Source organism: Chelonoidis abingdonii, chromosome 1 (assembly GCF_003597395.2).
Source record: "Chelonoidis abingdonii isolate Lonesome George chromosome 1, CheloAbing_2.0, whole genome shotgun sequence".
NCBI classification, from domain to species: domain Eukaryota; kingdom Metazoa; phylum Chordata; order Testudines; family Testudinidae; genus Chelonoidis; species Chelonoidis abingdonii.
Window position 1 is genome coordinate 258,619,978 of NC_133769.1, and position 27,467 is coordinate 258,647,444.

The 27,467-nt window shown below is 40.5% G+C and overlaps 1 protein-coding gene across 3 annotated transcripts in view; it reads left to right on the top strand.

Moving 5' to 3' along the window:
- RASA3 (RAS p21 protein activator 3) overlaps positions 1-16,242 on the top strand; it is a 282,307-nt gene extending 266,065 nt beyond the window's left edge. For all 3 annotated transcript variants that reach the window (XM_075061447.1, XM_032777821.2, XM_032777822.2), the window contains 6 exons: positions 3,476-3,582; positions 5,139-5,221; positions 8,708-8,916; positions 10,603-10,706; positions 13,161-13,344; positions 13,999-16,242. In XM_075061447.1, coding sequence (XP_074917548.1) covers positions 3,476-3,582; positions 5,139-5,221; positions 8,708-8,916; positions 10,603-10,706; positions 13,161-13,344; positions 13,999-14,074 — 763 coding nt within the window. In that variant the 3' untranslated portion in view covers positions 14,075-16,242. The remainder of the gene's footprint in view (positions 1-3,475; positions 3,583-5,138; positions 5,222-8,707; positions 8,917-10,602; positions 10,707-13,160; positions 13,345-13,998) is intronic.
- The last annotated feature ends 11,225 nt before the right edge of the window (positions 16,243-27,467 follow it).

Here is a 27,467-nt window from a genome sequence, read left to right on the forward strand (position 1 = left end):
AATTTTTTAATATGCATATACAGTGGAACAACTTCAAAACTCAGTATCTCTGCTTCTTAAGATGCTTTCCATACACTAGTTGTCATATGGACTAATTGCTGGCATTTTTCACTTTAAAAATGAGTCTGTAAAAGCACTTAAGTACAGTGTATAGGCAGCTAGATTGTTTCTTCTGAAAATAAAACCTTTTTGAAAATTTCTCCTGAGCATAGTAAGCTAAGTTGCAACCTAGAGTAAATTTTCACAACAGATTTTATAAATCACTAAATAATATTAGGTTTGCATTGAAAATGCTGACAACTTTTAACTGTGAACATCCGCTTTATTTAGCCTGTAGAGTTCGTGTCACTTCTGTGTTAGAGTCCCCAGAAGTTGGCATGTCTGTTTTAATTCTGTGCATTATCATTCTTTTGCTTTTTGAAAATAAATGTGCAATTTGTAACTTCCTCTCTGACTCTTAAACATGACTTTTCTGCCTCTGTCTTTCTTTTGCTCTTGTCTGATTTTTTTCTGTCTTTTCTTGCTCGGCCTGCTGGCTGCTGTTATAAGGACTCTTAAACTAACAGTAAAGAAAGTTGATGGTAATAGTTCATGCAGGTAAGATGGTAGGGACAGGGATGCTTTGCCGTAGCTACCTGCTGGCAGTGTGTCCTTCCTTCATAGCAAAACATATCTGACTTAAATTTGGGAAGGATGTTTTCTCTGTTTAAGAATGCTGAAATGCCAATGTAAAACCAACAGAGATAATTTGTCACATACATCTCAACAGTGCCTAAATTTTTTTTAAAAAGATGCTGAAAATGGTTAAGTACTTTTTATTTGTAGGCAGAGGCTTCAAGCCTGCTGGAGTTTATTTAATGTTTAGTATACAAATTCCTAAAACCTCATTGTAAGTGATTAAGATGTCAGCATACATCTTCTAGGCACTGTTTCAGCAACATACAAATAAATTGTTTTCAAGGTTAAAGAGTGGACTGCAGATGGCTAATTCCCCCGCATTATCTCGTAATTGTCATGCCTTATCATTGAAAAAAGGCAAGTTATCTCACAACCATGGATTCGATTATTTTTCCAGGGGAATTGACTGGCTGCCGAGTGGGTTTTCTACCTACCTTTGCTCTGCTTTTTAATGTAATTTAATTTTAATCTTTTTTCTTTCTATATAAAGAGCATCTGTAACTCACCCTGCAGAGTGTGCACTTTTGATTGACCATCTAGTTCCCAAGATGAGTGGGTTAGCCGTTGGCTTGTGCTTTGCTGGCACCGAGCATGCCATCACTACTCAACAAATAGCTGTTGGCCTCTTTCCAAAAGGAAAAGATCTGAAAGTAATTTCTCCTTGCATACTCGTGCTCGAAGGGCATTCGCAGTGACGCGGCCAAGCAAAACTGAAATAGATCCTCATTTAAATCTACCACAAAGGGGAGGAATAAAAAGTCTCTTCAGCCATTAATTCTGATAATGTTTTTCCTTCATGTGTCTTGAGCACTTGTTCAGTCCAATTCCCCAAATGTTACATGAATTTTAGAAACAAGGAAATACTTTAAACTGACCTTGAAATACTTTCTGCCTGCCTACCCAGGTAATGAAAGCATGACATTTTGTTTTAAATTATTGTAGGTAGCTTACAGGCTTTAAAGCTGCTCCTATTCTAATATCAAAGGCAGGATCTTCCATAAAAAGAGAGAAAACCAGTGTCTGATTCAATGCATAGTTTTGAAATAAAAGGAGGGAATGTAATTAGAAATGTGCTTTTAACTCTGGGGTACTGAGTGCACACATCTAAAAGGGAGTTTATTTTTAGAACGCCCTGTGTATGTGCAGGTCACCGTTAAGGATGTCTGCATGGCAAAAAGAAGAACTTAATAAAGAGTTTATTCCTTAGACTGCCCAGACCCATTTTCTTAGGCAGCCAGTCTCGTTTTGAGATTTGCCTAACTTCAGACCCTGAAGGGATCCATCAATGTGGTTGACATTAGGAGACCTCGACCCACTATCAGACATACAGCTCCATTGTCTTTCTCAAGTGATCCAGGAATAAAGACTGAGAAGCGACTGTTGCTATCCAAACCTTTTGGGTGCGGATGGACTTTAACCACCATAATGGTTATATTATTCTTTAAGTGCCTACAGTACAGTGAATGAGGCATGCCAAGCATAAAACAAGCCTCTGCCCCAAGAAGTTTACAGTCTAAATGCACTGCAGGGAACAATACAGCAGAATACTAAACAGAGTGGCATGAATGCATTCAGGTTGGAAGGCTTTGGAGAAGACTTTTATTAGGTTCCTGGTCTGCCTGACACATTCTCATTGTTTGGGACTAAGGATGTTCTATCAGAAACGGGAACTAAAAAAAAAAAATTAATAGTTAGAGATATACCAATCTCCTAGAACTGGAAGGGACCTTGAGGGTCATTGAGTCCAGCCCCCTGCCTTCACTAGCAAGACCAAGTACTGATTTTTTGCCCCAGATCCCTAAGTGGCCCCCTCAAGGCTTGAACTCACAACCCTTGGTTTAGCAGGCCAGTGCTCAAACCACTGAGCTATCCCTCCCCAAGCTATAGTGTTTGTTATTCAAAGTGTTCTGACTCCCTTGTTGATGAAAACACATGTAGTGAAATCCTCCCTTGCATTAAGCCACTCCCTGTTACTTCTCTGTATTGTGTGTGTTCATTGTGCTGTGTACTACTTTTGTGTCTGATAAATATAGCTTTGATAGCAAATAGTTTTTAATGGTTCTGTTATATTATCTTATCCAGTACAGTATATTGTACATATGAATCCACTTGTACATTGTGTAAAATACCTTTCCATTTCTGGCACATGTGTTCTGTGTGTGTGTGTATATGTATATATATCTTCCTTAAAGGTTGTACAGAGCATAATGAAATCAGTATCTTATTTTCCTACTTTACCTTGAAATTATGGGTTAATTTAGTGCTTAAACATATAGTAGGTATAATATATTTCTTAGTAAGTTGATTGCTACCTGAGAATACAAACCACAAATCAATAAATGAAAAACTCAGAATTACTAGTGGCAGTGGCTTTTAACAGGGCTAGTTTATGTTGGGATAAAAATCTGTATTTTCTAACTGTAGCATCACCAGAACGTTCAACATTTTATATTATTTATAGAGTATGAGTGGTTAACTCACATAAGACAGTTCTTATACAAAACCTCATTAGTACATCTCTTTTAGGTGTTGAAAATCATCTAAGCCTCTTAGACTCTGTCTTGACTGGGAAAAGTGGTAGAGTTAGGTTAAGCGTAGCAAATACATGCTAGCTAAGTTCCTCTCTTTTCCTAGTATAGATGCAGGGTAACATCTCTCACTAGACTTTCAACTGGTGAAGTTGTAGCATAGGCAGGAACCTAGTATTAGAAAGTATTCAGTGTGCTCTCTTGGAGTTTGACAACTTGCGATTGTAACTGAGTGCATTAAGGTAACAACGCTTTCCCATTTACAATAGGTTTATGATCAAAAGAGCGCAAGGAAGAAAACGATTTGGTATGAAAAACTTCAAGAAGAGATGGTTTCGCCTGACTAACCATGAATTTACCTATCAGAAAAGTAAAGGTAACAAAGGTTTGCCTTTCTGTTTTCTAACTTTTCACTAATAAAACAATGGGCTAAGCATTCAGAACTGTGTAAGAGAACAGAGGGAGCTCCTTGGTAACGTACTTTACAATAAAAACCTAATTTCTGTAAATCTGTAACTGCAGAAAATACAATACATAGAAAAAGTATCTGAGAGGAGAGAGGGATGTTTTTTAAAAGCACAGGGATTTTTTTTTCTTTTTCTTTCTGTGTATTCTTCATACTAATCATTTCAGAGAGTTTGGGTGGAATTTGAATGCTTTGATATGAATTAAACCATATGCTTATTGGAATGTGTTTATGGACTAAATCTCTACAGTGCCCTATCAGTAATGAACATACACTGTGTGTGCATTCACACTTGTTTATCGTACGGGCTGAGAAGGCAGAACATGGCTATAATAACCTTAAGCTGGGGTTTGGGTTTGCATGGGACAATGCCAAATCCCACAAATTGATATCTTAGCGTTAATTTATTGTTAAGGTTTGGAATGCTGTATTAAGCACTCAAAAGTGAGGCAGTTCCAGGGAGCTGAGGTTGTAATTGCACATTTTATGGTACACATTAACAACAATAAATAACACATTGGCGCCCACATTTCAAATGAAAAACAGAGAAAACACTACATGTGGGCATTGTGCCGAGTTAGTCTTGTAGAGGAAATCCATCTGCAACTTCTGGAATTGCCTCACTTTTCAGTGCTTGATATTTCACTGTGTGGTTACATCAAGTCGGTAAAATAAGTGTTTTAATGTAATTAATATCAAAATTACCACTTACATGAAACTGCTGAATACTGCTGATTTTTATTAATTGTCTCATTATTCTCAGGCACGTACATGCCCATCTTTTATTGAATTAATTAATTTTCTTATTTTTGCATTCATTATCACTTGTCAATTGGATTCCAGAAATGGACTCTCTCTCTAGTGGTTTTTTAATTTTGTAGCATTTGCACTATTAACAGAAGCACACTGAGGTTTGAGTACATGCTTTGAACTTTCAAACATTTGTTCATAAGTAAAATCCTTAATATTAGATTAAGATTATAAAGATTATTTCAGGAGTTTCCAACTAGATTTTTTGGATTTTTTTATTCAATAGAGAGTGACTACTCCTCCTCCTATTGTGTGCGTTTGCTGAGGGAGTGCTTGCAGATTCCATTCACTATTAGATCACTTATCTCAACCATGAAGTCTGCATCATGCCCACCATCCTTAATCACCTGCACCGACAAGAAGGATTCCCTTTTTTTGCTGCCTCTTGAGGGAAAATGTTCTGTCTGCAACTTCCCCACTCACTGCCTGAATAGGTGATTTTTGAAGCGGTTTGGTGGTGGCACATTTTGCAGCTAAAAACGGAAATGAAATTAAGATAATATTGAGACTTTGACAGCATGTCAGTAAAACAAGCTTTCCTGCAGTCACACTGAACTCTTCCTTCACAGAAATCAAAGCAAGGCTTTTACTAAGAGCAGAGGGCAAAGTGACACTTGAACAGTTATGCAGCTTTAGTTTGCAATTGTTTATTGCAGGTGATCACCCACTGTGTAGCATTCCGATAGAAAACATTCTGGCAGTGGAGAAATTGGAGGAGGAGTCCTTTAAAATGAAAAATGTAAGTAGGTCATCTTCAACTGTTAGTTGGATTTGTCTTGGTCCCCCACCCCCACCAAATCTCCTCTTTCCTTTTTGTAACTCGTGTTGGATTTCCAGTGGAAGACATACAGCCACAGCTGCTTGTTCTGTATCTAGTAGCATGGGTGTCCAAAAGTGAAGTCCATTGAGATTTTTAATGTGGCCCTGTCAGCAGTGTCCGGATTTAGTTATCTGCAGCACACACTTAGTACTGCCCACTCACTGCTGATCAGCTGTCTGGGCTCTAGATAGTTGGACACAGGTAAGGCAACTGAGTCTCTGCCCTTCCTGTCAGCTCTAGGTGTGATCCTTGGGAATGAATTAACTCCTTACGTTTATAATGGAGCACATTATCTTGCAATACTCTATCAGCTAGCATATCTTCATAGAATAATGACATAGCATGTATGTATCTGATATAGAATATATGGGAATGAGAGATGAGGTCCCAGACACTTGCCAATATAAACTTTACACCATCTGAGCTTGATAGTGTGGTATGATAGTTCTGCTGGCATGTGTGCAGGATGGCTGCATTTCTTAAGAGTGGAGTATCAGAGCATGCTTTTATGTATTTGATGTATACCATCTATTAGAAACTGTTTTTAGAAATCTATATGAATTTAAGTGATGTCACAATCCTTTTTCATACTCCTTTACCTCTTAAGTCAGCTACCATAGGTATCATGATTCCAACTGTACAGATCTGAGAGGTCTTATAAAATTAATTATATGTTTTTATCTGTCTCTAAACATTATCTAAAATAGGTATTTATTCATAAATTGTTATAACTTCCCACTTCTGTGTCAACTGATGCTTCCACTTTCTAAATTACACGGGCTCTGAGGACCAGGGTGGGTAATATTCAGGCTTAGACCAGATACCAGACCGGTGATAGCATTTTTACTGATTGGCTGAGCAAAGCGAGACCCTACGCTCAACTCAATGGCATTTCTCTGTTTGTCTGTAATATGATAACAGTGGCACTGCTCTGTTTGTCTGTAACAAGATGCAGTAGCTCACTGTTTCTTAGGGTACCTCCTCACTTAGTTAACTTAAGTATTTGTTGAATAAAAACCAAAAGATACAACATTTACATAGTTTTCGGAATAGAACTATGCTTTGAAGTCAAGCATTCCTTTTTGCATGGGAAATGCAGGTCTTTGAACATATTTCAAGATAAAATTCCCCCAAGTCTCTCCTGGAAATAGTAGAATATGCTATTGCCTACCTCCCCAGCCAATGAGGCTTTCTGCTGGATTATTTTCAATATCAGAGAATTTCTGTTTCTCTTAGAATGTAGAAATAGAATACAATGATATGGGCAGAACTCTAAAACCCTGGTGCCGATGCAGCTGATGTGAATTCTCCATACTGGATGCAATGTATGTTTAAAGAGCCACATCTACTATAAATATTTTCTTGGCATCCGTGTTCGTCATCATGCTCCAAATCCCATTTTCATCATTCCTAATGAGTTTCATAATGTGTAGTAGATGCCAGCACCACGTAAGGGCACCGTACGCCCAGCCAGTCTCTCTCTCTCTTCTTTCAAGAAGTCCTTAGGATCCTTGAGCAGAGAGTTGTTTTACAATAACTTTCTGGTTTTTTGCAGAATATTGCTTTAAGAACAAGTGCTGTGTCTGGTGCTTTTTCAGCCTGAAAAGGTCTTGCAACTACTTGAAATTCTTGGCTTAACTGTCAGCTTCTCAGTAACAGTTTCTATACATTAGGTCATTTATAATGGTATCCCATTACACAACCACATATCCCTTCTAAATTTGTTCCTTTGTTGTAACATACAGAGCTCCGCTACACTGACCAGTGTGTTAAAATTCACTTTCCTACAGCTCTGTGTTAAACAGGGGCTGAGTTGTATGCCCAAGACTTGCAATTCTCGTCTCACCTCAAATTAGCCCTCTTTGTCCTGGCAGGTTTTTAAAAGGGACACTGCGTTTTGTCCACACTTTGCTCATGCCCAGCTGCTCACACTAATAATTGCTATAGCAGTATTGTGGTGAAGTGCCCACCTTTTTATTTGGTGTCTGGTATCAGTAAAAAAAAAAAATAAAAAATAAAATAAAATACTGAACACAGGAAAAAAGGCCAACTGAAGCCTTCCTATCCCTTTGTCTTGCGGTGAAAATTCCATTTAAATCAAGAAGTTCACTTGTGAAATAGAGGGGGGTATTACTAGTTTCAAAGCATAGAAAGCTCAAAGTGTAATAAAGGGAGCAGAGACTGAACTGATACCATGTATTCAAGTGAGCTTTCTTTAAAATACTGTCCCTTATCCTGTCCATGTACAATCTGGGACAACGATCTCTGTGTTTGTATTTCAGAAAGGTTTATACAAAAAAAATTGATAACTCTGAGAACACAGTCGTATGGAGAATAATGCTTAGCCATATACAAACAGTAATGTGCAGATTTTAATTTTAGGGGGGACTTAGTTAAACATGAAAGGGGAAAGAAAACCAGTGAATGCTAAATATTTAGAAAAGTTATATGAACTTCAAGTTCCTGATTTTGCTTTTCCAGTATATGCTGTTATCTCGTTAACTCTAACCTCCGTAATCCCCAACAGATTTTCAGCTATCAGTTTATCTGGCAAAGGAATTAGGATTGAAATGTTACCTTTGCAAGAGAAAGGAAGAGCATGGAAAAGGATTGATAGTGGTTGTGATTTCTTTGTTTGCAAGCTGTTTGGGGTAGGGACTGTGTCTTCATGAATGTTCATACAGCATCTACAAAATGGAATCCCAGTTGTGATTTGAAATGCCTAAGCATTAACATGAGACAAACATTTTAATAATTTGAGCCACTAACACACCCCTGTATATTCACAAGAAAACTTTATTCATTTACTGTTACTTTATTAGTGGCTATATTTATTGTGTGCAGGGTGATTATAAAAGGGAAAGAACATCAAAACAAGTGCTAAGAGGTTCATTTTGTGTCAGTTAAAGCAAAATAGGCCTGGCGACTGATTGCAAACTCGATTCTTCCCCCTCCAACTACAAAGAGTGTTTCCTTTCAGCCCAGCATTTGCTTTCTCTGTCAGCCTTCCAAAACTCGAAGCTGCAACGTTACTAAAATTGTATCTCTGACTCTGACTGATCACTGTAAGGGTGTGTTCCTCAGCAAGCAAATTAATCTCAGTTGTTTCCTGTAGGAGCAGGATTAACATGTTGCACAAAGAGAGAGGTTTTCTTTTTAAAGAAATAATTAATCTTTCAGTTTACAGATCCATTTGTGTTTCATAGGATTTCTTGCTGCTTCTAGATGCATCTTTTGGTCTAAAACCTTTTCCCGTTTCCTTTAATAATCCACTGATCAGACTGTACCTTCTAATATAGAGGTTTATGCTGTTAAGACTTCCTCCTTTAGTTTGTATTCTTTTAAATTGACTCTAGTGTTAATTAAATTGGTGGTTCAGTCTGTGGCTTATTTCCTTGTTTTCAGATGTTCCAAGTGATTCAGCCTGAGAGAGTCCTGTACATCCAGGCAAATAACTGTGTTGAGGCCAAGGACTGGATTGACATACTTACTAAAGTTAGCCAGTGCAACAAGAAACGCCTCACAGTCTACCACCCTTCCGCATACCTTAATGGACACTGGCTGTGCTGTAAAGCCACTGCAGATAATACTCCTGGCTGTACACCCTGCACTGGGTAAGGGTTGGTAGGACACTGCTTGTTTTAAATTCTGCCAGGGACATGTTAAGTATGTGCAATGTGGCCTCCCAACAGGTAATATTTGTAAAGAAGTGCAAGCTGCCTGGGCATCTCTGGGTTCTAGATAACAAACTGTTATCTTAGATCGGTTGTGTTGTCATCCCAATCTTCTTCATACCTAGTGCAACTGGCATCTTCGGACCCTGGTTAAATTGCTCTATCTTCTTAGTACATGAGACATTAGTAAGTCTAGTACAGGATAAAATTCAAAACCATAGTATGTGAGAGCAAAATCTTAAGCTCCTAAAACAGCCTACAGCTCAGAAGGAGCGGCTTTCCATTCCTTGCTCGTATGTTAAACTGAAGACAACATCTAGACTAACAAAAACCAGTGCTGCTACTATTTGTAGGGTCTCCAGCACCCTGTGTGAAATGAATTGATGGTTTCATTCCCATCCCTAGAGAACAGCTGTTGTCCTCACAAAAACTAGTAGCCTGGTTGTTGGTAACCTGTATTGTAAACCTGCATTGTACGCTGCATTGTAAATCCAGATCTGTGGGACCTGGGCCTGGGGACTCAGGATTTTGAAGCCCCTGCTTGAGTATCCAAACAGCATTGTAAACCTGGGCTTATAACTGCTGGACCTGGGTATCTCAATCATGCTATTGTGTCCACACTGCATTACACAGAGCTTGTGACTCGGATCCGTGGCTTGAGCTGTCTCCACGCAGCAAAATGACAGGGCTTGAACTCTAGGGCCGGGTCCTGAGTGCTTGCTGACCTGACTCAGACTGTTTCTGTGGGTACATCTACACTCCAATAAAAGCCATCAGCACCAAGTCTCAGAGACTTGGTCAATTGACTTTGGCTCGCATGGTTCAGGCTGCGGGGCTAAAAATTGCAGCATAAACGTTCGGACTTGGGCTGGAGCCTGGACTCTGAGACTCATCCCCCTCACAGTGTTTCAGAACCTGGGCTCCAGCCTGAACATCTAAACAGCCATTTTTTAGTCCTGCAAGCCTGAATCAGCTGACCTGGGCCAGCCATAGCCGTGCCACAGGTCTTTTGTTACAGCGTAAACGTACCGTGTGTGGACGGAATGGGAGCTTGGATTCAAATGTGAGCCAGAGCCTGAACTTAGTGTGCAGTGTAGACATACCCTCCGAGGCCAAGAATTGAATAGCCAGAGACTTAGCTATCTTCTCACTGTATCTGTCTGCCTAGCCACATTCATTAATCCCCAAAAGGTCTGAATATTTGTAAAGAATCTTCTTTTCTGAGTTAAAGTGTAGACACGTTGGATAGTCAGTGTGTGGCGTAGTTTGAAATGCCATCACCCTGACCTGGTCTGTGGAAAAAGAGAGACAGCTTCAGGATCCAAGACACTGGGTCTAGCACTTTTTCTTGAATACTCACTTTTAAAGAAGAAAATGATACAAACTTCTGCACCTATTATGTTAGCTTTGTAGTGTTATTGTGTGGGATGTCACATATATGCAGGATTAAGAAAAGCTTAGCAACACCTTGCTTTTAATGCCTGCATATAAAGATGAAAATGATTCACACTCCCATATTCATGATTTTAGGTGTGTAGTGTTGCTCTCGTGCTGTAAAGGAGATTTTTTTAAACCCATCTGACAGAGAATGGTACTATCACTGCCTCCCTTTTTTATGTTTTACAGAGGCCTCCCTGCAAATATACAACTAGACATAGATGGAGATAGAGAAACTGAACGCATCTACTCCCTTTTCAACTTATATATGCCTAAATTGGAGAAAATGCAAGGTGAGCATGAAGAAGTGTCCTTTCACTGCTTCTAGAAATAAGAAAATAACTTAATTTTATGCTCCCGATACCTCTAGACCAACTGTGCGGATACATATTTGCATAACAGTGTGATCATCATTTAACTTTTTACTGCTGCCGTGGAAGGTTATGTGACTTATTTTTGGTACCCAGTGGAAGAGTCACATGCAAAGAACGTTTTGTGTAACAGTTATCAGAGGGGTAGCTGTGTGAGTCTGGATCTGTAAAAGCAGCAGAGAATCCTGTGGCACCTTATAGACTAACAGACGTTTTGGAGTGTGAGCTTTCGTGGGCGAATACCCACTTTGTCAGATGCAGGTAGTGGAAATTTCCAGGGGTAGGTATATATATGCTAGCAAGCAAGCTAGAGATAACGAGAGAATCCTGTGGCACCTTAAGACTAACAGACGTTGGAGCGTGAGCTTTCGTGGCAATACCCACTTTGTCAAGGCAGGTAGTGAAATTTCCAGGGAGGATAATATATTCTAGCAAGCAACTAGAGATAACGAGTTAGTTCATCAGGAGGATGGGCCCTGTGCTAGAGATAGTGTAAAACCAAGGAGGAAAACGGTTCTGTAATGGCAAGCCATTCACAGTCTTTGTTATCCAGAGCGATGTGTCAAATTGCAGATGAACTGAAGCACAGTTTCTCTTGAAGTTGTCTGAAGTTTTTGCTGCAGGATGCCACTTTAAGGTCTGGTATGGGGCCAGGGAGGTGAAGTGCTCTCTCAGGCATATATGACACTGAGGAGAGCACTTCAAACCTCCCTGCCACACATATCAGACCTAAGTGGCCATCCTCAGCAAAAAAACTTCAGACCAGACTCAAAAGAAACTGCTGAGCTTCATTCATCTGCAATTTGACACCATCAGCTCTGGACAAACAAAGACTGTGATAGCTTGCCAATTACAGAACTAGTTTCTCCTCCCTGTTCACACGCTACCTGCTAGAACAGGCCCATCCTCCCGACTGAACTAACCTCGTTATCTCTAGCTTGCTTGCTAGCATATATATACCTACCCCTGGAAATTTCCACTACCTGCATCTGACAAAGTGGGTATTCGCCCACGAAAGCTCACGCTCCAAAACGTCTGTTAGTCTATAAGGTGCCACAGGATTCTCTGCTGCTTGTGTAACAGTTGTTTGAAATATGGTCTTAACCCCAGAACTCTAATGTAGTTTAGGCATAGAGCATTGTTTGCATGATCTGAATTGGCAAATTAGATTGTGCACTAACTAGAATTGTATTGATCTTGTAAGGAAGAAGCAGCCAAGTTGAGTTTTCAGTGGAACATGGTTTTATGTTACCAGAAGCCGTGTGCATATTTCTCTGACTCGATTCCCCGGCGCATGCTGAATCCAAACAGTTTCCCCACACTGGCTGTTTTGGATATATCAGTGGAACATGACTCCATGTATATATAAGAAATGAGTATTTTCCAGCCCAATTTTGCTTTTCAAGTGTCTAGGAGGGGATATACATGAGGGATAAAAGTTATGAAAGGAACAGCCTAAAAAGCTACTGCTGCTGGGCAAGCCAGAAAAATATTCTGCATTACAATATACCAAACTTTAGATGCTAACTCAGTAGATGGAGTAGCAGAGAAGCCTTAAGTGCAATGCTCAACTTTAAATAGTACTTTATTTTATAACCTGATATAAGCCAGAAGTGTCAGACATGCAGCTTACAAAGTACTTCAATCCATTTCTGGCCACCATGCATTTACAAACTTAAGATTTCCTACCTCTTCTGAGCTGCCGATCTCTGCCTATCTCCCCTCCATTTTTGAATCATCACTTCCAGAAGCAGCATCTTGTTTCAGCATTCAGAGAAGACCCTGCCTCTGGCCCAGGCAGCTCAGCAAGGAAAGGTAACTGGGAAACTGAGATGGAAACAGAAGAAAACCTAGAAAACCAGTGAAATACAGAAAGAGATTAAAATATTCGCTCTCCCCACTTCTAGTATGCCCCATTGTAACACAAAAGTAGAGCATGCTATGAGGTATTTGCAGGAGTCCTAGTCACTTGGCCAAAAAAACTACTTATAGCACAGAAAGTGTAGCGAGTGTTGTAACTTCTCACATTTCTAGAATGTTCTCATTTGGGGCAGATGTTATTGAGGCTCTGATTTACTTCAGCTTGTTCTATGATCCTTTTTGCAGCACTTCTGTACAATGTCATTCATGACTATACGATTTGTAATTGTTATAGTTAAGCTTCTCTTGAAAATTCACACTTAGACTTCTGATCGCCTCTTGGGAACATAGATGAATGCATCTTGCTTCTTAATCAATACTACTTAATTTCTAATGCAAGACCAACTTTAGTTTCTAATTACCAGCAAAGTGACACTGGTTGGCATATGTGACCCCAATTAAAGTGTTTTTTACAGTGTGTCCGTCCTACCTTTTTTTTTTTATTTTTTTTCATAGAGGCCTGTGGCAGCAAATCTGTATATGATGGGCCAGAACAAGAAGAATATTCAACATTTATCATTGATGACCCAAAGGAGACCTATAAAACACTAAAGCAGATCATAGACGGTGTTGGAACTTTGGAACAGGAACATGCTCAGTACAAGAGAGATAAATTCAAGAAGACAAAATATGGAAGCCAGTAAGTACAGTTTGTTCAGTAGCTCTGTAACACAGAATGTGATTTGGTTACGTTCTGGTATTCAAAACAATAGAGTAGGAAAAATCCAACAGCTGCAGCTGGTACAAGATGTTAATGTAGGCTTAGTCTGATTGTACTTAGAACGGTTTATAAATAATTTGTAAAATGCTTTCTTTTGACAAGATAGAGACAGTGGTAAAAAGTATTTGTAGACAAAAATGTATGAAACGCAAAAACTCTGTAGCAAGATTATTAGGGAAAAAAGGAATACATGCCCATAAAATGTCAGCTAAATATCAGAAGATGCCTCTGTTTAGCCCTGAATGTTGTACAGAGCTAGTTGAAAATATTAGTTCAGTCAGCTACATCCATTTATTTAGATTTATACTGAGTATCAAAAAAAAGTGCCCATTCAAAGCTCTGGGTATACTTGAGATTAAAAAACAAACGCTGAAACAGACCCAGGAATTCCCCCAGTTCAACTCAAATACACAGCTACAACATGAATATAACTGAAATTAACTGACCTCACTTCTAATAAATGTTTGCTTTTATGGTTTTCTGTTACAGTATAACTATTGTCAGAAGATTTTATTCCAACAAGCAATACAATATAAATATAACAGTTCCTCCAACTTTTTTCCCCCTTTCTAGGGAACATCCTATTGGGGACAAGAGTTTCCAGAGTTACATCAGGCAGCAATCTGAAATCTCAGCACATTCCATTTAAAGTGTGAAGGAGATCACAGGATGGTGCTGAAGGGTCAAATCAATGAAGCGACAAACTTAAAAACTCAAATAAAAGGGAAGCCACATGTAGCAAAATGTAGATAAGTGTCAAGCTTACAGACTTTGGGACTTGCTAAGTGTGTTGTTCTCTCTCCAAGAACTGTTAACGATAGTTGCTATGCACTTTATTCATCTGGTTATCCACAGATGACTGAACTCTGCCTTACTAGGCAGCTGCTGTTGTGTGTGTGCGTGAGAGAGAGAGAGTGTGTGTGTGTATGTATGTATGTATGTTTTTATATTTGCTTTGGTTTCTTGGAATCTAGTGATCAGTTCAATGATCAAGGTGTGTGGACTTCATCTTGACACTCTGGCAATTCCTTACGTTGCTGAAACCAAGCAAGCTGTTGAAAGGCAGCATTTTCTAGAATTGTTTGTTACTGTTTTGGGGGGGGAGGGTTGTTCCTGGTTATTGTATGTTGTGTCACACATCTGCATGCTATGTTAGGAAAAGCTTAACAACATTTTGCTTTTAATGCCTACATTAAAAAAGGAAGTGGTGGTAAAGCCCTTCTTTTTTTTAGGTTTCAGAGTAGCAGTCGTGTTAGTCTGTATCTGCAGAAAGAACAAGAGTACTTGTGGCACCTTAAAGACTAACACATTTATTTGAGCAAAAGCTTTCGTGGGCTACAGCCCACTTCTTCGGATGTATAGTGTCGTCTCCCACATTGTAGCTTGTATTATTGAGAGCTGATCGAGGAGCAGGCCTTTTGTTTTTATGGTAGCATAATTTCTGTTAAAGATGCACAGTTTTTAATTGAAATCCAGATCTGAATGGTACTCTTGATATTTTTGAGATACAAAGTTGTTTCTACAAACCTTCAGTGAACTTTTGTTTTCAATATGAAATATTGGTTCTCTAATGAAATTAACTAAAATGAATTAGAGTAGGTAAAAGAAAATGTCTAGGACTGACATTAGTTTGCTATACAGTCTAGTAACAGTAAGATTTGAATGGCTGTTTTGGAAGTGCCATTTTAAGGAGATTAGATAGACAAGATGAGGACAGTGATATATTTTATTGAACCAAATTCTGTTGGTGAGAGAGACAAGCTTTTCAAGCTTACATTTCCCACACCTGAAGAAGCACTCTGTGTAAGCTCTGCTCTCTCACCAACAGAAATTGGTCCAATAAACGATACCTCCCCCACCTTGTCTCTCTCATATTCTGGGACCAACATGACTACAACAACAACTGATATCTTAAGGGGAGGCTAAACAATTTGTTCTGATTTTGAAAACTGTCACTGCTTTTCACTGCAGCAGGGAGAGTGCTTAGAGCCCTGTGTCTGACGGATGAAATACACCAAGTCCCCAAGCATAAGTCTTCAGAGATGGTTTGCTACTGAATAATGCTTAAAAATTGAGATCCATGCTATCTTGGCATCACTTGTTTTTTTGGAATATAGATTTATACTTTTCCAGGAAAGTTTTTTTAAATTTTTTTAAAAATATGTAAATAAAAGTCGGCTAAAAGTAATTTAAGCTTTAGTACATTACTTTGTGTATTAATGCGTTCTGAGTGTAGAGGAAGTGGAGTGAACTATGTATCTCAGTAATATCAACAAACGTTGAGGAGGGGAATTAAAAAATATATATGTACGTGGGCTGGTTAGTTGTGTGCCATAACTCTCCTCTGTAAAGGTCTGATTCAATAAGCATCTAGCTGAGATTGCACAGAAGCCAATGCGATGTCCTGGAAGTTATGGGTGGTAAGCTTCTGTGCAGCAAAACTGGGTATTGTTTTTCAGTTGAATTGGATCAGAAAATATTAAACTTTCAGCTTTTTAATGTGAAGATATTTGTATCTTTTCCTAAAGTTTTATCAAATAAATTTTCAACAGTGTCCTCATTGCATTTGGAGCATACAAGGTGCTGTAGAGCAGAATCCCAATAGATGATCATCATGTATTCATTGTCACCTGGAAGAGTGGGGGATGGGAAATAGAAAAGTGTTGCAGAACATGAATTTTGGACTCCAAGCTGTTAGCTGCCATTTAATTGCAATTTTAACCTGTATTTGTAACTTAATATTCTGTTTATAAAATACTAATAATCTGTAATGTGTGTTTTACTTGCCAATTAAAAGAAGTGTTTTATTTCTGAAAAGTGTGTCCTTCTAATCTAAGTTTAGTCCAAATTTAATGAAAAGACTAGATAACAGTTGTAGCCTATCACGTCAGCTAGTATAGCATGTGGGTATAGGGCTGAGCAGCACATTTAGTGAATAATGCATATTCTGTGCCAATTACTGTGTGAATGTTTAAAAAAAAATGTAACTACTCAGTCTGTTAAGTAACTGTTTTTTTGAATGTTCAGTTTCTCCAAGTGGCAGTTAGTTCATCCGCTCCAGGGCTTCTATGAATTAAGCATAAACTGCAAGATTTTCTGTGGTGAGCTGCATTCACCACAGTTCTACTGGTAAGTCTTTGTAGGAACATTAGGAGATGGTAAATATCACTTTTGTAGAAGGTAATCTGCCACAATGCTTGGAAGTCCAGCTAATGATCAAGAAACCACTCCTCACTGCAACAGATCTGAGTGGCTGTCATAGGGATCCAACTCGTTTCTGGCAGAAAAGCATTTTTAAACAACCACTCCCTAGCTGAGTGGTGGAGTTTGTGGTTTAACAGGTACACCGCAATCTGTGTTTCTGAAGCAGGAAAGAGGATCATTGTGGTGGAGCGAGAAGTTGGCTAGTGATTTTTACCACAATAACCAAAGCTGATTTCAGCGTGGAATTGCTATAGCTTCAGAGATCCTCTTTAATTAACAAACCAAACATTTACAGCAAGAATGCAGAACGCTAACCCGGAACTATAACCCTTAGAATTCTAACAAGCACAGTCTTTATGGTTATACACTGAGGAACAAGTGCAGAGTTAACTCCCAGCTCAGTCTGCCTTCCTTCTACTCACACCCCCTCTCTGGACACTGGTAGCCCTTGATGCTGTTCTGAGAGGCCTTCCCACCTCCAATAGTTTCCTGCCCTGCTGTGGTTGCTTTATTCCATGCCAGGATGCCTACACCTCACGGTCCCTGCCACTGTGTGCTCCCTGCACTGCCTCTGGCCCACCCTGACATTGCTAGTACAAAGATGCAGAGTAGAAGGGTTGGTCAGGGAGCAGAAGGGCAGGATGCAACTCATTCTGCCTGCATAAGCTAACCCAAACCTTCCTCTGAGTCCTTCTCTTTCCCTCCAGCATGCCGTCATGTTCCAGGGAAATGGGCAGTCCTGAAACATTAAAACCATCAGGGGCTACCAGTGTCCTGAGAGCCAGTAGCTATAAAACTGTTTGAAATAAGATTGAAGAGTTGCTAATACAGCCCCATATTTAAGGGATTATAAAATCTCCTTATCTCGATAGACACCAGGTTTTGTACAGGTAGAACCTACTCTCCAGGAGACCTTTTATCCTGACCCACAGAAATCCAGCTCTAATCCACATTTTAGTTAAGGATCAGCTCTTGCTTTCGTAGAGCTAACTTAGAATACAATATAAACCTTTGTTCCAGTTCCCAAGTTTGAATTTTCTCACATCCCTTTCCAACTCACAAATTCTTATACTGGACAGTGTCTAGAGTCCTTGAATTCTAGAACACTCTGTTAGGCCAAACAATGGATGCATTCTAACCAAATGCAAATGAGACAATGTTGGTGTTGGTTCTTTCTAGTCCTTGAAATGCATTTCTCCTGTGGTCCCCCGCCTCTAATAATGCTCTCCATATTTCACTGTATACTTGTTGGCCACACCTGGAAACTAAACTCAAGTTATTTTAGATTCTCACTACCATGTAAGTGTCAAACTAATATTAACCTTCAAAGTTGCACTTTCCCTGCAAAACAACTATGCAAGAGCACCGGTTATGAAATTCTGTGACACTAGCGACTAGCTTTTGGCTACCCCTTGTAGCGAGTTTAGTGTAGGCCCCAGATACTCACTTGACTAACCTGATTGTCAGACAGAAAAGCACCATGAATGGGGAAAGTCTGTGGGTACCTTTCATTCCTAATTGCCTGAGATTAAAAATAAACTCTAGAACAGTGTGTGGATGTGGGTGATCTTGTCCTCTTTCCTTTCCCGAGTCCAATATTCCTGCTCAAAGATGCAAATAATTTTAAGTAGAAAACAAAATAATAATATTCACAATCCAGGCTATTAACTCTTAGGATTTTTGGAGTCAAGAACATTGCAACCCATTTCTAGTGCAATGTTCAGTGCACTAGAAAAATGTTCAGTGCACTAGAAAAATGTTCAGTGCACTAGAAAAATCTGTTTTCATAACGGAATTTAAAAGGCCCACTACTGGATCCTTTCCAGGCCAAGCAGGCAGGCAAGAACATATTGCCAAAAAGGAAAGTTTGAAATGGATTTATCTGGCACATTTGTCTGTAAAACTTCACACTGGAGAAACAGGACTTCTTATGGGACTTTCCAGGTTTGCCAACAGGGTTTTAGCTGATGTTTAAAATCCTGGCACTTCTTTTGAAAATGTGTACACTGCATTTGTGGAGTATGTGTGGAGCGCGGCTGCTTCAGTGATTAAATAAACTCTGTTGGGGTCTTTAAATGTCACTGCTATGATGTTCTGATGGTGCTTATGATGTCACAAAGATATGTAACATCAGGGGTACTAAATGCCACACACACACCAAGATTTTTCACTGAGTAAGTACATCAAGTGAGAATCAGGAAACCATGGCTCTTGCTTGGTAACTTTTAAGGTCTTGTGACTCTCCTCCACATAAAATCCTAAAATGGAAAAGGATGTAAGCTCATCACACAACAGATACATGCAGGGGGTCCAACTATCAAAAATAGCACCTGGTGTCCATAGAGTCCTCACAGAAACATCTGATCTTTACAGAAGTAAAAGTGTCAGTGGCCTCCCACTTAAGTCTGAGGTCACCAGCCTGATTGAGAAGACCCTGCAAGAAGTTGGTAAGAAATCGTGTCCATCTGAAAAAGAGCTTTTTGCTAAGAGACTTATTTGGGGAAGGGAGGGCTGCTTGCGAGGCATAGCTACCCGACATCTACATTCCTTTGGTGTGATTACTTGCTGCCAACCCTTGTCTGCAGTATTCTCTTAATGTCTCTAGGAAGTTGTTTCAATTTGCTAACACAGCAGGTGCAGTTACGGAGGGATCCATCAGAAGCATGTGAACATGTGAAGAATGTAAAAACCATGTCAGTCACCATAAGAAATGTGGTAGAGTCAGGAAATAAGTAAAATTGTAGGCTACAGCCTCTGCCTGCGTGCATCCGTGGCTCCTAAAGTCTTAGGAGAATAGTAATGCTATGGGATGACTTTGGAACATTTCGAAGTGAATTCTCTACATGAGGCACCTTCTGACTTCATTACAGCTGAAAACAGACTGAAAGATTTTGGTTAACAAATATTTCTTGTCCTGAGCTAGCAAGTAATTACATTGTATGTGAATTAAAATAATGTAAAATGGGCATTAAGATGAAGACTTATTTATGTTTGACTGGGGTATTCCCAAACTGCTCGAATCTGCAGTTGTGCCATCCAAACACTGACTGGAAGAAACTAGTGACTGAATGAATAATAATTGTACACTCTTATCGATGCATAGATGCAGCATGGTCTAGTAGCATAATCACAGGACAGAAAGCCAAGCACTCATATATTCCTTTCTCAGCTCTGACATACAGTTGATGTGTGTCTGGGCAAATTGCATATTTTCCTTTCACGCCGTTTTAGTGAGTTCATGCACTCACCAGTATAAATCAGGAGCTACTCCTGATTTACACTGGTGAGTGCGAGAACTGAATTGTCAGCTTCTCTCTCTATTCATTAAATGAGAATAATACTCATCTTATACGATTTATCAAATATTTGTACAGCACTCTAAAGATTTGCAATGTTAAATATTATCATTATGTATTGATTATTATGCCCAAAGTTGTATGCCCTTAACAGAATTACCAACAGAGTTAACATAAATAGGTCAGTTAACCAAATAAATATGAGACAAAATTTAAAGATCCACCAACAACCTAGGCTAAATGTAATGAATTTATGAACCATAAAGAAATAACCTCACAACAAATTCAAGCAGCTTTGAGTCTCATTTAGAAGGATGAGTACCACGCACACACATCTGGTGAATGTTATGGACAATGGCATTCCAGGGATGGAGGAGCAATTTGTATAGTGAGGGTGCTGGGAGCCATTGAACCAAACTGTAAACTGGATATGAGGGAAAGCCCTTCAAGCCAGGGGGTGCTCCTGCACCCCCAGGACCCCTAGTTCCAGCACCTAAGCAGCATTCCAGAGATATGGACCCTGGATGGAGATAGTCTTAAAATTCAGTCACCATTGCCACTCATTCTCCTGAGAAGAGCCGGGTCAAATTTTTCAAATAGTTCATTTGCTGAAAAAAGCAGGTTTGGGTCGACTGTAACTATTTGTGAATTCAGTGAATACAAAAGAAGAGGAAAAATGTTTTGTTTTGCAAAAGAAAAAAGGGTGTAAATGGACAACACCTGAGAATTAAACAATTAAAAAAACGGGGAGAGAGGCTGGGAAGACTTCATCAAACCCAAAATCAGATTTTATCAGTTTTTCATTTTGGCCACTGAAAGCTCAATCATTCACTCAGCTCTTCTCCTGACCTCAGGCAAATGATAGAAAATAGTTTTGCATTAGTTTGCCTGAGGTTATGAGCATGCTTAAGTTTTAAAAAACTATGATATGTGTGATCAAATATTTTTGGATTATTCCTGTGTTTCGCCAAAAGCTTTTTCACAGCTCTAATTACCCAATTCACAGTAAGCCTTTGGGAAACTCTGGTGACATTGGCCTGGAAATTTGCATAGTTGGCCTCCATCTCTCATAATAAAAATGTAGCTCTTTGCACTTGTGACACCAGAGTCTTAGATGCACAGTGTTACAAACAAGCATTAATTGATCTTAGATATTTGAATATCTGTTAACAAGGCAGTATTGATGTAACTGTGTTGGTCCCAGGATATTGACTTGAAGAAAAGCTCTGTGTAGCTTGAAAGCTTCTCTCTTTCCCCACCAGTCGCTGGTCCAATAGAAGATGTTACCTCACCCACCTTGTCTCTCTCTTACTGGCACACTGATTTTGAAGTATATAGAGCATTCCTTTCCAGGTGGAAAGATTTCCACAATGCTAAAATGGTGATAATTGTATACCTGCAGAGAATTTTGCTGAAGAGAGTAAAGGAGGAAAAGAATTCTATGGATGATGTGTAAGGAAATGTAACAGACAGTTACATTGGTTTAAAAAAATGTCCACAAAAAAACCACAATGAAAGAATTTGTATCTCCTTTTAACAAGGTTTTCTGTGTTCTTATTCATCATCATTATCAAGGCAAATCCCCAAATGACAAACCCTCCTTGCAAATTGAAGGGATTAATTGTGTTTTGTTTTCTTTGTTGCAACCCAGCCACTATTCCTCCTTTCAATCCAGCCCAAAAGTCATATTCCTGTAGCCATGACATCAGGCTATTGTCATGGAAATGACTTGAGATTTCCCTGATTAGAAGAGAGAGGATATGAGAAACAAGCCCTTTAAACACAATGGACTGGAATCAATGGTCCCTGCTACAAGGAAATGCAACTCCATTGACTTCAGCTGAGTTGTACCTTGCTTACAGCAGATCTGAATATGATTCATTTTGCCCTGACCAAGTACTGAGATTCAACTGATGCCAGCAGCTTTTGATCGTGTGTGGGGTGACCTGGGGCTGCCGCGGTTCGTGCCGCAGGGGAGTTATTGCCAAGAACACAAAATATGTCCTTAAACAAGCAAGCAAACAAACAAGAAAGCAAGAAAAAACTACCACAAACCTGCAGGGACCGAGAGAAGCTGGGAGTGTGGCTTTGCCCAGGGTACAGCCATTCTGGAATTCAATATCTGAAGAGCTTTGTTGTCTTTTTTCATATCAAGAGGCATTCCTGACATTCATACTTTTTGTCTTCTGCAAAAGCAATGAGAACTGCCTCATCTTAAATCTATGGCTCCCGCTGCCCCCGGTTAACTGGTCCATTTGAAATGGATAACATCCTATGCAGTGTCAGAGGAGACACTGCTCTCTAGTCTTTCCAGAAGAACTATAATTGGCACCTTACCTTTCTTTAACACTTATTTTTTTCTGCCAGAGAAGTGCAGTAGGAACAAGGTAAGGAATTTGCTAACCTTAACGTTACGTACTGTGGCTTTGTTCTGGTTTACTTTTCCTTCTCTCCACAACATTTTTCTTCCTGTCTTTTAAATGCCTCCATCTGCTTTCTCTTTGCTTTCTTGCTGCCCCCATTCCATGACTTTTCAGGATGGCAGCAGCCTCTGCTGCTGTTCATGTTTTCAGATGATGTCTTAATACTACTCCTGCTTTAGCTTGGGTAGAGGTTGCGATACCTGAGCACAGGTTTTCCCCAGTGTCATTGTCATCCTGCTGGTTACTTCACAGGGGAGGCCTGAAATGAAACAAGTTCACCTGGCACCAGCCTTCCACAGACTGCACTTTGGGACCTCCCCATCAATGATGCTAGGTGGAAGCCTGCAGGAGTGCAGAGGTTGGCCCAAAAGGCTTAGAGCAAGAGGCAGTGTTGTGTGAGTCAAAAGGGCTGGTCTGGCATCGCTATTCTTACCAGCTCTGTCCAAGGTCTGAGTGGAGCTGAAATGATGTGACACTAGGGGAAACTTGTGCTCAGGTATCCAAACCCCAACCCAAGCTAGAGCAGCACTGTGAAGACACCATCCAAAGGCACAAACAACAACAGCGGCTGCTGCCATCCTGAAAATTCATGGAATCGGGCAGCAAGTAAGGAAATAAGAGGGCAGTGAATGTAATTAAAGGTGGAGGGGGGAAGCACGCAACAATTCTCACTAGAACAGCAAAAGCTGGGAAATCAAAAATGTCCTTAGGTAGAGGGAAGTTAGACCTGGTTAAGATGTTATTTTGGTGTCTGAAGGAAACTGCTAAAGAGCTCTTTCCTTTTTAGAAGCTGGGAATTCAGAAGAGAGGACAAAAAGTGAAGTAGAGGACTGGTAAGCAACCACTAAACATTAAATTAGGTGAAAGTAGGTTTACCTTTTCTAGGTGCTAGTAGAACCTGGGCTTTGTAGGTATGAATTGGAAACAGGCACTTGGCTTTAAAACCATGGACAGCCTGCTCTGCTCCAAGGATGAAAAATCTCATAGCCTGGGTAATGCAAGACCACACAGACATTGTACGGGGGCCAGTGTGGTGGACGGAACTCTGTCCCCATGCAGGAGTCAGGCTGTGGGACATCTCTCTGGCCAGCTCACAGCCCATGGGAAATTATTTGAAAGTCACATTATGCAGTTCATTTAAAAATGTGTAACGCCATTGAAATCAGAGGGAGCTGCATGTGCTCAGCATTTCTGGAAATCAGGCCATTGTGCTAGACAGCAAAACTCTAGGAAATGTTGGTGAGTTGAATATTTTAGTCAAACTCCAGTGGGTTGTTAATGTGTGCATATGTCTTTATGTGCAGCCAGGTGGAGCTGAATAAGAAAGGGGATGATGACAAAGAGGAAGATAAGGAGGGAGACTGTGCTCAAGAAGAATATGGCATCAGACTAAGCATGGCTGAGCAATGGGTCAGGAAACATGAATTTAAAAAGCACAAAACAGTCTTTCTAATTGTTCTACTTTCACTTACAAACTGTCCCCTCTCCTTTTAAACCTATAGGAAGCACAGACAGAAAATTTAAAAGTGGAAGAAGTTCTCCTGGAGGTACAGGCAAGTAACTAATTCAACAACCTGCTCATCATTCAACCAAGCAAATGTGGAGGTGACTGTAAGATGAAGGCTCCAGTGAGAAAAAGGTGGGGGGAAGTTAGAAAGGGTTTTCTTGTTGGAATGAAGTTACTTTCAGAGGAATATGTGTGACCCATTATATAGAGCATTCAGTTTCAATCTGATCATCATTACCTGTTGTTTTCGTTAAACTCTAGTGCAGAGTTTTGGATTAGTGCCAGAGCCTTTCCCATTGCTCTGCTCAAAGGAAAGCTCAGTTGTGTATCTGCTCTGAAGGCCAGACATATGACTCAGTCCTACTGTCGTCTATAAATGGAGTCTATTTGCCTGGGTAAGGGCTGCAGCAGCACGCCCTCTTCTTTCTCCATGTTGGCCTTAAAGCAACAGCAGACTCGACAGGAGCATCTTCTGCTATTTAATAAAGTCTATTTCCCCACATGGGTGTAGAGAGTTGGTATATCCTCAGGGTGGCCCAAATCAGGTGACTTGAGAACGTTAGTGACCTGTGAAAGTCTCTCTCCCTGGCAAGACCTGAGTTCAAGGTTCTCTACTGAAAAAGAAATAGCTGAAGATACAACAGTTATGTACAATGGGATAAGGAGTTGCCTTTTCTGAATGCCCCCTGTGTGGTTATTAGGTATTAGTTATGTCACCAACTCCAACAGGGAAGCAGCAATCTCTGAACTCAAGTCTAGGCAGGCATGTAAAGAAAAAATTAAACATAGTTAAAAATATATTTACTGTGAAATCTTCACTGAGAATCACCTCCAGAAGATGATGGGCCCTGGCTGTAGAAACCATGTTAAAGTATTCAGAAGGCTCCCAATACAATACTGTTTAATCTTAATTTAGATGTTCGGATACCACTGTGATGAGTGTGGTATAAATAACTATGAAACCTCTGCAAGATACCCAATTTTGGCCAGTGCCTTTGGTAGTCACTTACTAGGTTTTACCATATGTTAATTCTCATTTTCTTTCTTTTTCTCCTCATTTTCATTTTTTTAAAAGATTTTCAATTCACTTAACACTTCATTGTCTTCTACTCACTCCTCTCTCCTAGAAAGACCTATCTACTTTTGTGGAAATTGACCTAAGAGACGAAGTTGATGAGGTAAGAAAATAAAACTACCAGGCCTGAATGCACGGGATTTTATCTTATTTAAAGTATCATTTCCCCAGAAGGGGCAGGTGTGAGAGTGAAAAGCAGCATGGAATATAGAGTTCTCCTTCTGTTTCCAGATAAGCTATAAGCTGCCTGCTACCTCTGTGTTTCAGTTTCTTCACAAGTGTGATGGCCTGAATACGTCCTTACCTCAGACAGGTGGGGTATGGTTTAATACTGAGGTTTTTAAAGTGCACTGAAATTCTTTGACTAGAAGGTCTTATAAAAATGTAAGGTGTTTACTGCTATTAACAAGATAAAACGTGTGTATTATCCAAAGAGGCCAAGTGCAGTTCCTTCTTTCATTACAGAAATACGGTAAGGTGATTCAGAGAACGATAGACCTGTAAGTCTTACATCTGTACTTGGCAAATTGGTTGAATCAACAATTAAAAGAGAATAACAAAATATATGGAAGACTGTGATCTGATAGGGTCTAACCCGCACAAATGCAGCAAAGGAAAATCACATCTCACTAATCTCTGAGAATTCTTTCAACACATCAGTAAAGTAGTGGATAAAGGTGTGACACTTTGGGGTTCAGCCTGGGTCAGTAAGGGATTGTGTCACCACCTGCCCTGTAACCTGGGATGTTTCTGTGCAGTGCAGCCTTAGCTTAGAGCCCTGCCACCAACAGCTGTCTCACAGTATAGTGGCTTCAAGCCGGCTTCCACTTGGTTACTGCTTGCAGGGTGACCCCAACAGCCCTTCCAGACCCAAGTCTCCCCAAAACAGTCTGCCCTGCAGTGTCCAATCCCTCTCCCTGGAACACTCACAAAACCCTTTCACGTTTGCTGCTCCTTTAAGGAGACAGTACACAGCACCAGCTTGTTAGTTTGGCATAGGATTTCACTCTTCCATTTGAAATGCTGAGCTGAGATGGTTGTGTAACAAAACAAGAGCAAGTGGTGGTGTTGCCATGTCAGCCCCAGGATATTAGAGAGACAAGGTGGGTGAGGCAATATCTTTTATTGGACCAATATCTGTCAGTGAGACAGACATGCTTCTAGAGCCTTTCTACAGGTCTGGGAAAGGTACTCTGGGAGTTGGTCTACACTGAGGGGGGTCGATCTAAGATGCACCACTTCAGCTACGTGAATAGCATAGCTGAAGTTGAAGTATCTTAGATCGATTTACCTCAGGTCCTCATGGTGCAGGATCGATGTCCGTGGCTCCCCCATCGACTCCGCTACTGCTGCTTGCTCCGGTGGAGTTCCAGAGTCGATGGGGAGCGCGTTTGGGGATCGATATATTGCGTCTAGATGAGACACAATATATCGATCCCCGATAAATTGATCGCTACCCGCCGATAGGGTGGGTAGTCTGGACATACCCAGAGTGTCACAGCTAAATACAAGGTGAAACAGATAGTTTAGCATAAGTAGCTAGCACATATTCTAAGGGTATGTCTACACTACAGGATTATTCCGATTTTACAGAAACTGGTTTTTTAAAACAGATTGTATAAAGTTGAGTTCACACGGCCACACTAAGCACATGAAGTCAGCGGTGTGCATCCATGTACCGAGGCTAGTGTTGATTTCTGGAGCTTTGCACTGTGGGTAGCTATCCCATAGTTCCCGCAGTCCCCCCCGCCAATTGGAATGCTGGGTTGAGATCCTAGTGCCTGATGGGGCAAAAAACATTGTCACGGGTGGTTCTGGGTACAGCCTTGCCCTTCCCTCCATGCAAGTAGCAGACAACCGTTTCGCGCCTTTTTCCCTGGGTGAACTGTGCAGACGCCATAGCACGGCAAGCATGGACCCTGCTCAGTTCAAGACAGCGATCATGGACGTTGTAAACACCTCACGCATTCTCGTGGAGTCTGCGCTGAACCAGAACCTGCAAAGCCAGGAGAGGAGGTGGCGGCTACAGCAGAGCAGCGACGAGAGTGATGAGGACATGGACACAGAATTCTCTCAAACCGCGGGCCCCTGCGCTTTGGAGATCATGCTGGTAATGGGGCAGGTTCTAGCCATTGAACGCCGATTTTGGACCTGGGAAACAAGCACAAACTGGTGGGACCACATAGTGTTGCAGGTGTGGGACGATTCCCAGTGACTATGAAACTTTCTCATGCGTAAGGGCACTTTCATGGAACTTTGTGACTTGCTTTCACCTGCCCTGAAATGCCAGAATACCAAGATGAGAGCAGCCCTCACAGTTGAGAAGCAAGTGGCAATAGCCCTCTGGAAGCTTGCAACTCCAGACAGCTACCGGTCAGTTGGGAATCAATTTGGAGTGGGCAAATCTACTGTAGGGGCTGCTGTGATGCAAGTAGCCAAAGCAATCATTAAGCTGCAGCTACGAAAGGTTGTGACTCTGGGAAATGTGCAGGTCGTAGTGGATGGCTTTGCTGCAAGGGATTCCCTAACTGTGGTGG